The 17,647-nt window shown below is 32.4% G+C and overlaps 1 protein-coding gene across 6 annotated transcripts in view; it reads left to right on the top strand.

Annotated features, from left to right (window-relative positions):
* The window catches only part of LOC145693133 (cytospin-A-like), a 491,676-nt gene that overhangs the window by 425,643 nt on the left and 48,386 nt on the right, over positions 1-17,647 (top strand). For 5 of the 6 annotated variants that reach the window (XM_081768863.1, XM_081768862.1, XM_081768864.1 and 2 more), the window contains 5 exons: positions 1,149-1,415; positions 3,538-3,726; positions 4,202-4,471; positions 14,302-14,464; positions 15,878-16,024. In XM_081768863.1, the coding sequence (XP_081624989.1) occupies positions 1,149-1,415; positions 3,538-3,726; positions 4,202-4,471; positions 14,302-14,464; positions 15,878-16,024 (1,036 nt within the window). The remainder of the gene's footprint in view (positions 1-1,148; positions 1,416-3,537; positions 3,727-4,201; positions 4,472-14,301; positions 14,465-15,877; positions 16,025-17,647) is intronic. The other variant, XM_081768865.1, reaches the window with a different exon arrangement.

Below are 17,647 nucleotides of genomic sequence, written 5' to 3'. Positions count from 1 at the left end.
TTTTCTAACTCTGTGAAAGATTTTCTTCTGAGTTGTATCGAGTTTAACTCAACCGAGAAACCTCTGTGAATCTTAGTCTTCTCTAGAGATAAAATAGAAACATCAACATATATTTAGTATTTTACGTATTTAATAAAATGTAGTTTTAAAGTGATATTTCGTAATGATTTAAACTATATTAGCTAGGAGTGTGGAGAGAGGGTTCTACCCATAGCTTGACCCTATATCTGTTTATAGGATTTATTTTCGAAGGCGGTAATTCTAATATAGAAAGTATTATAATGCATTCTTTAACGGTTTTCATTTTATAGTTACAGTCTACTTACGATATAATTGCGAAAACAATTGTACTGTGGAAACAATGAAATAGCAAATGTAGGTTTTCTACAAATTAGCTTAAAAAGAGAAACTATCCTATTATAACAAGATTTTCCAAAAATGTATAATTTCAGACTTGAAAATGGCAATCGTTATTTGCTTAATGATTAATCATTATAGATGAAGTCAGTTCTATTTCCCATTTGCAATCTGCCGTAACAAATATTTAGTCTTACTGAAAACAAGTCAGACCTAGTCATTCCTGGTAGTCGTTCATCTTTGTACAAGCACTTGAAAAGAAGTCATTCGTAAGAATGTTTGTCTTAGTTTCTCGTAATCTTACTGATTAGGTTATAGAACATCGGAAAAGATGTGGGGGATTGCTTTTTCTGCTAATTATACTTGGGCTTAAGAGTTCCACTGTAAATTCTCGTTCATTATGTGTGTATTAATAAAGAATTTTAACTTACTAATTAAAAAAAAAAATGATTTCTTACCTGTTTATCAGAATATCTAAAATACATAGAATCCATTCCTCAGTATTAACATTATTTTAAAATAAGTGTTTTAAAATTTCAAATTGATTTTTGAATCTAATCTAAAATCATTGTTAAAATTGTTAAATAAAGATCAGTCATCACGTCTAATGATCTGTAGCTGTACTGCTTGTTTGACAAAATTTTCATTCGTAGACAAATGGGTTGATTAAACATTGGAATATTTTCAATTGATAAAATAAGAATGTTGTTGTTATTATTATTATTATTATTATTATTATTATTATTATTATTATTATTATTATTATTATTATTATTATTATTATTATTCAGAGTTCGCAGGAGGAACGTGAGATGCTTCTTCTAAAACAAGAAGAACTGACTGCTCAGCTCCAGGAACTCCGTGTGTCCGCAGAAAACAAAGAACAAGAACTCGCCCAACTGCAGGACCGTGTGAGACTCTTGGAATCAACGGTAGACGCTACACACGCTGAGAGGAAACAGTTGGATCAAGAACTAGCTTTGGCTCGCGAGGAGAGTTCCTCACGACAAATTGAAATCAGTCGATTGTCTACTCTTTTGGATAACGCTCGAGCAAAGGTAAGTTAGAAAAAAATATTATTTATTAATTTATTATATATATTTATATATATATATATATATATATAATAAATATATATATATATATATATATATATATATATATATATATATATATATATATATATATATATAAAATATTATAAGATTGTAATGTAGAATTTATTACTGTAAACCAAGAATTATCATGTGAAACCATATTATTTGGTGACAATCATTAATCTGCACAACCAATTTTGGTAAGGATATAGGGTTTCACACATGTAATGTATATGTAATAATTTGATTCATCACCGTGTAATTGATACACAAGTGTGGAGATCTTATGTATGGAGAAACAGGAGGGAGGGAGTGGAAGGTGTGAAGTAAAGAAAGAATTATGCACGGTATTCAAAGTTGAGTACAGTGGGCTAACTACTTATGGGCAAATGAACAACCATTGAAATGACAGGTAAGTACGCAGAAAATGCCTGAAGATTGCAATATGTAAATAGTGCAATTCCGAACAATGTTTGAGCTAACATACTTTGTCTACAGATAACAAATTAAAATTTAAGCGAAATTTAGAATAACCACCATCGCTTTGCGCCTGCTTCCCACGACGTTCCTTTCCCGCGAACCCAGCAGTTTTCGGCCCCCTAGACTGGAATAGGAATCTTGCTGTAGTAGCCACCTAGCACAGGTTGGTGCGTATTTTTCGTACTTGTCGCTCCTATGGCAACATACAACGAGGAATGCAAAACCATCCCCCCCCCCCAAAAAAAAAAAAAAAAAAAGATTATTGAAGGTGCTAAGAGTAGATTTACTGCAAAAGGCAGTATATATGCAATCAATTTATATATGTACCCCTTTCGTAAAACTACATCCATTTATTTAAATATACATAATTAATTTCATTTCATTTATCATAAGAACAACTACTGTCACTTAAACTAGCTCAACAGTGTGGAATAATAGAGCAATTTACATCGACATTATATCTAGTTTTGTGTGTAAATTAATAATAGTTATTTTAGTTTCCACTGTGGATACATAGACCTATCTGTATTTAATTTTGTAGAATTAAAGTTCTTTAGTTTTTCTCGTCACACCTTGTCTTTAAGCACATTCAATTGTTCGAAAGTTATTATTATTAATTTTATATATATATAAGTACCCCGTTTGAGATATGAAATCACATAAAGTATAGAAACTATTAAACTTATGTAATCTCTGTTTTGACTTGTGCATCAAACTCAGAAAAGCGAACTTTTCTTATTTAGTGTAAATTCAAGAAGATAGCGCTGTCATCACTTACTACGCTATTCACATTGACGTCGTTAATATTTACGGGTACAGAATGCATAAACAGTTACCTTGCAGGTAGTCACTGCTCAAATTAAAATACAGTAAGTAAAATTTATTGCTGTTTACTTTGGGTTAATTCCACTATTGATTCATAGTAAATCGCACTATTAACCTAACATACTCCAATTTACATCCATTTTTAAAAAAATGTTCTTATTTTTATTATTACTCTGGGTTACTGATGAATGAACTTTGGGAGGAAACAGCTTTCACAATTTGATTTTCTGGAGAACTCGTATTTTTTTTTTTTTTTTTCAGTAGTAAGCCAGAATTTATCATAAAAAAAAAAAGTTAAAATTAATTATTGCATTAAAGCATAATGGAGGAGTTTAATGTCTACTCTTAGTTTTGAATAGCTAAAGTTTATTTTGCTGAAGATTGAAGGACTCTTATTTTATGAAATTGTCACTACTCTTACTAAGACTATCACGGGACAACCACCACCACCCCTCCTCTTTCTCGTACAATTGCTTAATTTCTGCGTTGTTTTTTCTATCTTCGTAATGCTACCATGTGAACTTATGACGTGAAATTATAGTTTTCGAGTACAAATGTAGTTATTTTTGTATAGATTCAGGGAAGGATCGTAGTCTGTGGTCGTAAAGGAAATGAAAGTTATACTATTGTGTATGTTAATTGAAGTTTTATTTTTATTTTTTTTTAAACAAAAAGTTCAACTACTAACAGGTGAACTCTTTTGGAAAGTCAAGTACTGATGCAAGGTATGTGGCTATGACAATCAAGTTTACAATTTGTGAAATACTGTTAATTTCAGATCGAGGAGCTAGAACAAGCTAGAGAATTGGCCGACAAATCCGAATTGGATGAACTTCTAGACAATGCACGAAAAGAGAAAGATGCGTTGGAAATTCGAGCAGCTTCACTACAGGAGCAGTTAGCACGTAGTCAGTGCGAAACCTCTCGGCTCAAGGAACAAGTATCGTCTTTACAGCAGGAGTGTAAGGTGTGTATTTTATATATATAATGTATAATGTCATTTCCTAAAGAAATTATAAATTTAATCTGAAATCTAATGTCAAAGTTTGATTGGAAAATAACAGAATTAAGGAAATTATATGCATTATTATTAATGATGACATGAAATCTATTCAGAATATTGCTGACATTGTATCTCGTAAATTGTCGAACAGAATTAACGCAACAGTTGACTTTTTCGTAAATAAATTAAATATAGTTAAAGAAAAAAAAGTTTTCAATAACGTTGAAATATTCAGATGAATTTCAGATGTTCAGGCAAAGTAATCTGTGATGATACAGCAAAGGCCAGTACGAGCCAGTCGCTTTATTTATATTTAGTTTAGTAAATCGTTGACGTTATATAATTTTCCTTTTAGACGTTTCTCTGTAATGTCGGTTGAGTGAAAAGTTGTGTATTAATTGGATACTTTTTCAGGAAAATTCTCTCTTCTTCTTCATAGGTCGCTCGTAACAATGCAAAGTCAGCTTTAAGTGACCTTGAATACCAATTGAGCCAGGTACAAAAGGAAAAACAGCTACTAGCGGAAGAAGTTCAAGCGTTGCAGGACTCGGTCGCTGAGCTGCAGCTCCAATGTCAACATCACTTGGAAGATAAACGGCAGCTGAAGGCGCATTTGTCGGAAAGCCAGCGGAATCTCATCGAGAAAGAACAGCACTGCGAAGAACTGGAAAAAAATCTCAAGGAAGAGAAGAGACTGCGGAAAGAGGAGGTTTGTATATTTTCTCTATGTATCTTCAAGTATCATGTACGGCTCTCGGAAAAGGTAATGTCCTGTTTAATTCACAGATGCGTTTTCTTTGACTGTAACATAAATATCTGACTTTCAGGTCTTTCTAAGCATAGTAAAGGGAACAAGTAGAAAATTCAAAGTTTTAGGTTATTTTTGTGTCAAAATTTTACATTAAAAGAGGCGTTTTTGAAGCTTCCTTGCCAAAACAAAAGGAAAAAAGAACATTGAATTGGTAATGTTTCAAAATAGCAGAGGACTGTTATTTTCGAACATCTCTTCGAATTTTTAACATTCGTAGCAAAATTTTCTTCTCGCCCACAGTTCTAGCTTGTTTATCCTGTATTTCTCTCCCACAGTTTTTCTTCTATAATTATTGCAAATTATCAATTTTATTTAGTGTAATCCTAATTAATCTTTTGTAAACCATCTTGTTCTTTTATTTTTGAAGGTGGCTGCTGAAATTATATTAGTTTGGGGATGAATTGTCCGCCCCAGGTGTATTATTTCCAAATGCCAGAAAAATAGAAAACTACATGGTTAATCAAAATAGTCGACATCTGCAACCACACATGTTTCCATTGCTGAACTATTGGTTTCCGTGTCGAGAGAAATCTGATGCGAGGAAGTCTTCAACCGCGCTTAGCATCGCTCAGTCTTCAGCGAAGATCTTGTTGGCATCTCGATCACTTCTTGGAAAAAGTGGCTGAAAAAGAGTTTCATACTGTAACTGATGCATTGTTTGTACAGACCTTTTAGCGACATTAGAACACAATGTGTGTTAACCATTGCTGGTTACTTGTGGATATGTTTGGGCTGCATTTCATAGGGTTCAACATTGTAACGATTTGCATTAATGATTTCATCTCGCCTGAGAAAGACCTGATGGACCACTACACGAACAACACATTGGGTGAAGAAGTGATCCAACCATTGTCCTGGTCATTTTGATTTTCATAGCAGATCCATTTTTCATCAGAATTGACAGTCCGATGGAGGAAGCTTTCCCGATTATTCCTTACTCAGACTCTGGTGCATGGGGTCCCGGGTTCAATCCCAGCTCCTCCAAGTGAACTTTGTGGTGGACAAACACCGTGTGTGAAGAGCTTAATCTACTTAATAGTGCGTAAATCCATATTTACGCATGGACCGTGGCTAGGAGTAGCGACAAATTTCTAGGACCATTTTTTTTTCATAATCCAGTTATGGAAATTCAAAAATGTTACGTGTGTACGTATATGGTACGGAATTTTCAGATTTATTTTACATATTTTTCCACTTCCACTTTGATTATTGACTCTACCGTTTGATTATTGACTCTACCGTGTCAAATTTGCAACGTCAGTTTTTAATTATATTGGTGTGGCGGCAAAAATATTAAATATGAATCTGATAGTGCCGCATTAAAACTCAAAGAAATCAACTGGTATCCATGCAATAAATGAAGACAGTGAATATCGCTTGGTTGAGGAACTGAAGGCAGATGAGATTTTTTAAAGTTTTATTTTATTTTATTTTTTTATTTTTTATTTTATTTTATTTTTTATTTATTTTTTATTTATTTTATTTATTTATTTATTTATTTTCGTTCTTAAGTATATGAGAGTCAGTTTTAGTTACATTCTTGGCAAAGTAGAACATCTCTTAATATATTTTTCAAACGACTCTCCGCATTATAAAATGAATATTGCAGAAGGAAAAATCGAACAAGAGTAATAAACATAGTAGTAATAGAATAAATTGTAATGAATATTTACTTATCTTGCTCTTTCAGTTCCTCACTTATCTATTTCCAGCAATTGTCAGTTAAATGTCTGTTATGATGGTTTTGTTTTTCTTGTCCCACACCTTAGGCATATTAAAAACAGCTGCAGTTAAGGTTTCATCATTCATTTTATATCACAGTACCCAATTAATCGGCGCGTCCGGCAAACTTATCGGCGCCGATTTCAAGCCTGATAAGTCGGAACCTGCTTTTACTGTGTGCCATTTTAATTACAACCATGCAGTTATTCTGCAAGCGATTAGGGCAGATAGGGAACGCACGCAGCGTCCTTTTCTGTGCGTACACTTAGAAGTTTGGTCAGTAGAAATTATTTTGTTCATGACGTTGATCGTTTACGTATACCAACTATTTATTTTCTACAAAATGTACGATTGTATCTCTACTTTTTATAAGTATCTCTACTTTTTTTAAAAAAAGAATCTTGTAAAAGATCTATAGATTTATCAAATTTTAATTTGCAGGGTACCAAGAAGAAAAAATCTTTCACCAATAATTTTAAAAGCTAGTTTTTCTGATGGAATTCTTTTTAACGAAGTACGATTTTGTTTTACTGCACTTCCCCTTCCCCCCGCTCCCCAAGTGATCTAGGATTTATTTCATAGAAGTAGTTAGTTTTGTAATAGAAGTATTTCTTTCTTTCTTTTTTTTCGTAATGAGAGGTAATAACATTTGTATTTACAAATGAGTTTTACTATAATTCTAATGTTCCTGTTTTATATTTTGCTTGTAAGTAACAAATGAAGATCTATTTAAAGACAATAATTGAAGCATTCGTAATATTAATTTTTAAAGATTTTTTTTTTTTTTTTTAGTTCGTCTCACGAATATGCACGAAGTAAAGTATAAAATAATGATACTGTAAATATGTTGATGAATAAAATGGTGTAACGAATAAAGTGTGAGGAAATGGCAGAACCCCGATGAAACTATGCACACAGTGTTTGCCCACCACTAAGTTCACTTAGCTCGAACTGGGATCCCACGCATCAGATGTTAGCCCTCTATTACTGAGCCACTGTGCCCTCTTAAAGGAGATAAGTGTAACATCTTATTAATTACGTGTTTGGGTTTTCCAGAACAGTTGCAGCACTTTTTCTTTGGCCTTTTACCCAGATTAAAGCAGTCATGAAAATCGAATCCCTTCATTTGTACTTAATATAATTATAGTAGATGTACTTAAAATAATTGCGTAGATGTTCAGTGGTATAAATTACATCATGAAATGAAGTAGTACCTAAGAAAGAGACTTACGCAGCATTTGTGTACAGAAGAATCTGTAAACCTCAAATATTTTCATGATTAAATCACTTAAGCATTTTTTCTACATAATAACCAGTTAAGCAAGAGATGTTATTTCAGTTTTAGAACTTTTGCATCTAAAGTGCAAAATGTTTTCATAAAGTGATTAGATCTTGAGGGACCTCATCTGGTGAAAAAGACAACAAAATAGTAGTTGAAACGGTTCAGAAAAACCTTTTAAAGATTCAGTTGTAGTAAGGTAAGAGTTACGCCTTTCTCCTTTGAAAATTAGTATTAACACTTGTATTGTGAGAAACTATTTCCTGGTAAGAGACATTCTAGTTTTACATTTTCTTGTATGATATGACAATGTGGACTTTAGTAAAGACTTTACGTATAATAAACTTACGTATAATGTTTTGTTAAAAGATAAGCTCCTCTATTCATGACAGGCCAATGTGGCCCACGGGCTCCATGATTTCAGCATATTGTGGAGATGATATGGCCAGCACTAAGTTCCGGACACCTTTTACCCTCCAACTTTTCATAGATACTCATTTTAATAAAGGCTGAGTGACACTCTGAGTACATTGGAGCAGAGAATAAATCCTCCTCCTGCTGAAATCGAATACGGATCATGCGGTTGGTAGTGGAGGCTTTATCGAGTACGTCATCACTGCGGCTTTTCTACATGTAGAAGAATGACTAAAAACAAATAATACTTATTTGTACTTGTTTTTAAATTGCGAAAAGTAACTATTCTTATTTGTTGAAATAATAATAATAATAATAATAATAATAATAATAATAATAATAATAATAGTCAACCGGTACTGTGACAGTATGTCGCAGTGACTGTGTTGCTGCAGGGCCTTCAGCGGCTAAGCAGGGACATTTCCATCTGCCCGTTATCTACATCCTCATATTTCTAAGTAGGAAGGGTCGTGAGGTGGTCTTGTTTTTAGATCCTCTGGTAGTGCTGAGAAGCGATTTCATGTTTTTGTGTCTGTGTTTTGGATGGTCCTTTTCTTTGTCTTGCTCCTTAGGCCAGCGGAGTTGCCCTTTTCTTTTCTTTTTGATGAATGTAGTTTTTGTCATTTTTTAATATGCCACCATTGTCCATATTGTGATCTCCCGGTTTACGGAAGACAAAAAGCTGTTAAATGTAAGAAATGTACAACTAAATATCATTTATTATAGTGGAAACTGAAGGAAATTATGTATGTGAAAATTGTATGGAATAAAAAGACTATGATAACACTGGAAATAGTAGTGAAATGAATAAACAGAGTAAATTTAATCTAAATGAAAATCCTTCTTTGGCTACTTTTCAGCGGCTCATTGATAATTCTTTAGATGAAATTACTCAAATTTTCTTGATAGAAATAAGAGCTCTCAAAGCTGAGCTAATTTCCTTACGTGATGACAATTATCAGTTGAGGTCTCTTTTACAACAGAATGTAATTATGTCCGATCATGTATCTAATATGAAATCGCAATTAGAAAATGATCAAGGAGTCAGGTTAAAGAATTAGATCAAGAAAAAGTTTTCCACCGCTTGTAAGTTTTAATCAAGCATCAGGTACGACTAATCGGAAGGATGATTCCGAGGGAAGTTGGGTTGAAGTAATTTCGAGAAATCGAAGAAAAATGAGAAGTAAACCTGTTAATAAAAACAATGTAAACCTAAATCAAAATCCGAATGTAGGTATAGGAGTAAAGAATAATTTACGTAAACTGAATGTTGGTCGTGGTAATACTAAAACAGAATTGGTTTCTAATGCAAGGAAAAGGGCTTTGTTTGTTGCAAGATTTAGCCCATCCACTTCTGTTGAGGATTTGAAGAATTATTAAGTGAATATGTAAAATCTGTCGAATGTACTAAACTCAAAACCAAATATGACTCTTATTCCTCATTTCATATTGAGGTCCCTGAGTTTGATTATAATGTTATAAGTGATCCTGAAATTTGGCCTAAAGGTATTTTAGTTGCTCTGTTCTATGGGAAACTAAAGAAATTAAATGTTATAAATAATATGGAAGAAATGAATGAAAACATAGAGACTCATCATGGAGAACATTGAGTTATGGTACCAAAATGTACGTGGATTACGAACTAAAAATAAACAGTTTTATAGTTCTGTGGCATACTGCAAATACGATGTTGTTGCTCTCACTGAGACTTGATTAAGTAACACTTACATTAATGATGATTATTTTCCCGACACTTGCTCTTGCTTTCCAATAGACACTATGAATCTCATGTTTGTGAAAGATGTGGTGGTGTTCTCTGTGCAGTGAAGAAAAACATTAAATTTTTTGAGGAAAGTGTTTGTTTAGAATTTCCAAGGAAAATTGGAAAAAAATCTTTTATTTTGTGTGTATTTCCATCCTAATTTACAATTGAATGTACTTAATGAATTTTTTGAGGCCTTTTCTAATAAAATAGATATTCTACATTATGACATTTTAATGGTTAGTGATTATAATGTACCTAAAGTGGATTGGGCTAAGAAACAATTTTTAACAGATATTATTATGCTAAATGTAAAGCTAAAATTTTATTTACATTTCTAGATGATCTCAATCTCAGTGTTGATTATAATATATCTGACTTAGATTTGGTAATATCTAATTTTGATTTGTGTGCTTCCAAGAATGTCCAACCGATTGTGGTGCCTGATAACTTTCATTATCCTATTGAAATTACGTTTCCTTTTTATTTCAATACTCCGTTAGTTGGTAATTCTTCTCATTGTGCTTATCATTTAAAAGGTTGGACAAGCTTGCTTATATACATAATATGGAGAATGCATTAAGTAATTCACCTCAAAAGTTTTGGAAGTTTGTTAATAAAAATAAAGCCAAATAAACCAAGCCACTGGACTTATGGTTGATGTGAATGTGTTTAATCCTAAAACTTTAGCTAATTCATTGGCTCAATTATTTGAGACTATATATCAAAGGCGTTCTTCTTTACATAATATTGACTTATCGGATTTGGCGGGTAATGATTCTTTTTATCCTTTATTACAACTGAGCAAGTAACTAAGGCTATAAACAATCTTAATGCCAAATCATCTTCTGGCTTAGACGGTATACCTGCTTTTATACTGGAGGGCATTGTGTCCATCATTGCACCTGTCTTAATATCTTTGTTCATCTGGAGTTTACTTACTTCTATTTATCCTGAACATTGGAAGATGGTCGTTGTTGTTCCTATTCCCAAGACTGATGGGAAAATTTTATCCGACTATAGACCTATTTCTCTGTATCATACCCAAGGTTTTTGATAAGTTAATATATGTATAATCATGTTTATCCCAATATTACGATCTATCAACATGGCTTTATGAAAAATAGGTCAATTACAACTAACTTAACATGTTTTATGGCTGATACTGTTCCTATCTTTAAAAGTAATGGTCAAATTTATGTAATTTATTTTGACTTCTCTAAAGCCTTTGATAAGTTACCACATGATATCTTAATTTACAAATTGAAACATTATGATCTCTCCATTGTATTTATTACTTGGTTAGTATCATACTTGTCCCAAAGAAAGTTTGTGGTTAGGTATAGGGGTAATCTTTCAGACGTATATAACACATACTCCGGTGTTCCGCAAGGATCAAATCTCGGACCACTTCTATTCCTTATGTTTATTAATGATATAACTGAAAATTTGGATTGTAAATGTTTGATGTATGCAGATGACCTCAAAATCTACAAAACTATTGTAAATTTGGATGATTGGTGCTCCAAAGTAATATTAATAAAATACTACTTTGGTCTCAAAACAATGTAGTACCTTTAAACTGTAACAAAACCTTTTCAATGAATATTGCGAATAAAACAAATCCAATTTTTTTTCACTTACATAACATACATGATACTCCAATTAGAATTGTAGATATTATTAAAGATTTAGGTATTGTTTTTGACAGCAAATTGCATTTCAATCATCATCTTGAGAATATAACTTCCAAAGCGAGAAGGAATCTTGGAATTCTTAAATGGATGTCCAAAGATTTTAAGTCTGTTAAAACATGCCTTATTCTTTATTATTCCAATATCAGAAGTCATCTTGAATATTGTTCAGTCATATGGAATAGAAATAGATTATATATCTACTTCTCTGGAGACAATTCAAAATCTTTTTCTTGCTTGGTTAAGCTGGAAGTTTGTGTTATGAAGTTATGTCTTTGGATGAAGTTAGGATGTCTTTAGGTATTTTAAGGTTGTCTGAAAGGATTATTTTGGATCTTAAAATGCTACATTTATTTCTTCACGGTAATTTAAATTTGTTATCGATAATAACTCTGTACACAACCAGTTATCATATAAGAAATCTGATCATCATCATCATGCATCATCATCATCACATTCATCATCATCATCTCAGCATTCCACCACCCCACCACCACCACTAAAAAAACAATCCACCATCCAACCCTCCCTCCCAACCCCCAACCCCAAACCCACCCCCACCCCATCCCCCCCCCACACCCCACCCCATCACCCTGCACTCCCTCTGCACATATCACACACCGTGGGCATTATCAATTGTATTTTATAATGTATTATGTTTATTTTTGTTGTTTGCATGTTATTTGTATGGAAATTGTAAGTGGGAAGTTCTGTCTGTAATTTCCAGTATGCAATAAAAAAACTATTATTATTATTATTATTATTATTATTATTATTATTATTATTATTATTATTATTATTATTATTATTATTATTATTATCATCATCATCATCATCATCATCATCATCATCATCATCATCATCATCATCATCATCATCATCATCATCATCATCATCATCATCATCATCATCATCATCATCATCATCATCATCATCATCATCATCATCATCATCATCATCATCATCATCATCATCATCATCATCATCATCATCATCATCATCATCATCATCATCATCATCATCATCATCATCATCATCATCATCATCATCATCATCATCATCATCATCATCATCATCATCATCATCATCATCATCATCATCATCATCATCATCATCATCATCATCATCATCATCATCATCATCATCATCATCATCATCATCATCATCATCATCATCATCATTATTATTATTATTATTATCATTATTATTATTATTATTATCATTATTATTATTATTATTATCATTATTATTATTATTATTATCATTATTATTATTATTATTATCATTATTATTATTATTATTATCATTATTATTATTATTATTATCATTATTATTATTATCATTATTATTATTATTATCATTATTATTATTATCATTATTATTATTATTATTATTATTATCATTATTATTATTATTATCATTATTATTATTATTATCATTATTATTATTATTATCATTATTATTATTATTATCATTATTATTATTATTATTATTATTATTATTATTATTATTATTATTATTATTATTATTATTATTATTATTATTATTATTATTATTATTATTATCATTATTATTATCATTATTATTATCATTATTATTATCATTATTATTATCATTATTATTATCATTATTATTATCATTATTATCATTATTATTATTATTATTATTATTATTATCATCATCGTCGTCGTCCTTAGTGCACTAATTAGATCATTTAAAAAATCTGGAGATCGGAACACCTGAAATATAAAAATTTATCAGATAACCTGACCTACATATATCATAAGATTCCTTAGTTCACTACTAATTAACTGTAGCTTGTGATAAATAATTTTACACTTGTAGTAGTCTTCTAAAATCAAGTTAAAAATTATTCATTTCATCTTCAAACAAATATTACAATATCGGTATTGCATTGACTTAAAAGTCTGTAATTATAGCAATTTAACAAATTAGTCTGTTCTGTGAAAAATCTTTCAGAGCTTGTTTTAAAGTTAAAACATCTTCGTCAGTCGGTATTTTGAATTTTTCTTTTATTGATATGAATAATCCAACGATACACAGGAACAATGTATGGGGCTGTACTAGTTAAAATATAAATGTGACAGTACGTCATAAGCAGAAGTTAAAAGTTAATATTACTTCCATAACAAAGTTTTTAAAACATTTTCTTTCGTTGTGCTTTGTTAATACTAAATACCTATTTTCAGAATTTTGACATATCTGTTTTTCTGTTATACTTCAGGGTACCACGCGAATCACGTACTTGATTCTTTAACTTAGTTGAAAAGTCTTAACACTGATTCGTTCGTGAAAATTTACGGGTTATTATTATTATTATGAGGAGGAGGAAAGGGTTGGAAACTAGATAGTAGAAACTGACTAAACGATCATTCGAGCGGTTACCCTATGAGACAGCAACATTTGGCCGTTGATCTGTTCTGACGCGTCTCTTTCTGTACATTGTGAAAGATTAGATCGATGAAGAATTGGAAATGTGTATGCATGTGATTTTCCCTTCCTTTCCTTCTTCAAAGCGCGAGATAAGAAATCAAGATTTTGATCTAAAATTCGAAGAGCAAGAAACACCTGATAAATCTGACCAAATGATAACAGTTTGGTTTTAAGTCCTGATTAAATGTATGATATACAATGTAAGGTGATCAATCAGTGATTCTTTGTCTTGTTCTGTCGTGTTTTTGAAAGCTTTACCTGTTAGTATATTTTACTTTTAATTGTAACGTCTTATGTTCAAAATGGAAGACAAAATTTAGTTGATATGGTATTTTGAAGGAGTAATAACGTTAGAAAATTCTTTTGAATAGTGATGAAAACTTAATTATCTAAACACTTTCAGAATGAAGAGTGGGAACAATTCCAATCGGATCTTCTGATGACTGTTCGAGTAGCCAATGATTTCAAGACGGAAGCGCAGCAGGATCTTGAAAAGCTATTGGTTGAGAACAAAAACTTAAAGGACAAAGTGAGAAACCTCGAGAGTGAAGTCGAAAAGTTAAAAGGTATTTGTAATATTGCTTTCGTACAAGTTAAAAATTTAAGGAATAAAGTACTATCTATGTATAGAATGTAAAACTCGTTTCTTCAGTGTCTTCTTGTTTCTGTCTATATTTATTTTTCGGAATTATCCTAACTCAAGAATGTACTATTGGCTTCTGGCAAAATTATGAATGTAAGAGCATTATTAATTTACTGAGAGATTCGTGATGATGAGTGTGTTAAACGATAGAAAGTTATTTGGTGAGCTGACTTGTCAAAGTAGCTTACACGTACTACAGTGAAAGCCAGTGTAATTTATTTGCTGATATATAGTAGAATTTGGTTTTGTGCTTCGGAATCAATGCGATTCGTCGTTGCTCCGTGTAGAAGTAACGTCAGTAGACTAGAGTTCTGTCAAGGAACTACTAATCTAACCAACGATATTTCAGGTTTCGTAGAGATCTCCTGTCCCGCGTATTGTATATCTTCCTAGAAAACTTCAGTGCTAAGGAAAGTTGGATCATAGCACTAATTTGCTATAGTTTACATAATTGCTTTAGAGTTCAAACTTTTAAGGTAACATTTTTAGCGACAAGGCTATATGAGACGGACATACAATTTCAACATGAGATAAGAAGCTCATGAGCATCCCACCTGTGATAGATGTTCGCACGGAAGATATATCTGGGAACCATTCATTGTATGCTTGGGGAACCATGTTGGAACCCACAAATTAAGTTTGCTTTCAATAATGCACTGCATTTCATTGAATAAGCACTTTTAAACAATTGAAAATATAATAGAATTTTTAGTTTAACGTCCATCGATTGTACCCTATAGGCTAAGGAAGCAGATGAATGATGAAAGCATGTGATTATGGGGGGGGGGGGGAGATAGAATGACATGTGATACAAAATGGAAGAAAAAAAATCATGTTCACGGTGTTACACACCAAAGGTTTATATAACCAGGAATACCACGCATCAGGGATAAGCACTGTATCATTGATCGACCGTGCTTCCCTGTTTTTAAAGAGGACTATTACGCCACAGAAAATTTCGTAAAATTAGTATTTTGGATCTGACTTAATTCTAAAAATCGTGTAATTATCCAATAGAAAGTGTGTTCAGCATATTAATTCAAAGGTTTTCATAATTAATATTAGTCAGTTTTCGATATGCGCCCAGTTCTCACATAAACTTACAGTATTATTGGATTATTAGCTCTAAATTTAATTTTCTGGAAAGGAATTCTTAACCTTGAAAATGTTCAAGAGATGAAGTTTCGGTCAAAACAATTTTCAGTTCCGTACTTACAAGTTTCAGATAGGGAGGAAACAATCATAATTTTGCCACACTTCTTATTTGAGATAAGACTGTGTATTTGTAATAGATAAAAATATTACTCTTCAGTGCTAACGGCATTATCTGTTGCAGCTGTTAACTCTACCTCTTTCGCTTCTTCGTGCATGGAACCAGCCCAGCATGTATTGCATGATCAAGTTGACTCCTCCAGTGCAAGGAGCAATGTTGTATTTAGACCAAAGAAGTGTATTCAGCGATCAGTATCTGAAGTAATTCCAAGTAAGTTGATACGTAGTGGTGATGGTGATGGGAATAATATGGAAAAATTTCCATTTTATTTCGCTTTCAGGTGACCATTAGTACAACTTGCACTGGAGAATCTGAAGAATTGTTGCTTTGTAGTAATATTCTGCATGAAGTTGAGCATGAGTTCAGTTTGACTGAAAAGGGGTAGATATCTGCAATATATTTGCTATAGAAATTACTTCTGTTTTTAGTTGAAGAAAAGAAAGAAAAATCGAATACCAGAAATAAAATTTATTATATGAAGACTTTACAGTAGATTTATGTAACAATACGTAACATTTCTCAAAAGTGTATAGCGACACAGCTTATTGCAATTACAAATTTTGCCATTTTATGCATAAGGAGACCTAAAATAATAAATTGGATGAATTGCATCTGGTTCGGAGCTTAACAAGGGCGGGTTTTTTAATGATTCGTAAGATTTCAATATTAGTAATCAAATGGAGAAAGTGAAAATAAGTTGAAAATATACAGAACGGGCTTCTTGGAATCTTGAAATTGATTCTATCATTCATTACTACTGTGCATGAAGTATTGTTACTCCTCTAGCACTGTATAGTTTCTTCCTTTCTGTCATTAATGCAAGTGATATTTTAGGTATATTCGAAGCAAAAGAACTGAATTGACATTAGGAGGAGCCCATGTTGCAGTGTTGCCAATTGTTGAATATTCCGCTAAGGCGTCCACTATTACTACGCTACACTCTCAAAGAGAAGTATCTTTATTTTTCGTTTGGATGCATGACTAAATCTTGTGTTAGGGGGCGCGGTGGCTCAGTGGTAGAATGTTCAACTCCGGTGCTTGGGGTCCCTGGTTCGATCACAGCTCGCGCCGTGTGGACTTTGTGGTGAACAAACACCGTGCGCGTGGGTTTTCTCGGGGTTCTCCCGTTTTCTCCCACTTTCTTCATTCCACCATTTCATTCATTTCTCATAATCACCGTCTCCTTTAGCCTAACCGGGATAACCATGGGACGTAAAACTGAAAGACTTCATTTCATTTTTTCAATTTTACGTTAATATGTGAGAGAAGGAACAGGGTGGAAAAAACAGACTGTTTACTTGTGATCGTTAAATTTTTAAGTTACTTAAATATTTTAGTTTTATTTGTTACATATATAAATGTATGCATGTTTTCTACCGTAACTCTGGAATGCCAGGAGCAATTTTAACCAAACTTGGTACACACATTACTTAGTCTGGAAAATAGTACTGTCGGGGTAAAACTTCCCTAGCACACCTAGTGGAGAGAGGGAAATATATAAAAATAATCGACAATGACCGATATTTGGAGTCGATTCCATAGTTTTCAGTGTCGCTGAAACGAACAGTGACACCTCCGGTGCCGTTTAAATTCAACTTCAGCTCCCATTAGTACTCCTGAGGGGGGTGTATGTTGACACGTAAAAATGTCGAAAACGGCTGATATCGGAACCGCATATAAAGCCACAGTTGCGCTCGGGCAGTAGGTACGTGACACATGAAACCAAACCATACAAGAATGCCACAGTAGGCATATTAGACTTGCAACATACAAGCTGCACATGCAGTCGAAATCATGAAAATCCACACACAAGAAATGATTACATTCTGAGAT

This window comes from Thermobia domestica, chromosome 8, assembly GCF_964235325.1.
Source record: "Thermobia domestica chromosome 8, izTheDome1.hap1.1, whole genome shotgun sequence".
In the NCBI taxonomy this organism is placed as follows: Eukaryota; Metazoa; Arthropoda; class Insecta; order Zygentoma; family Lepismatidae; genus Thermobia; species Thermobia domestica.
Note: the sequence above shows the minus strand (reverse complement) of the source record. Positions and strands in the feature narration are given on the sequence as shown.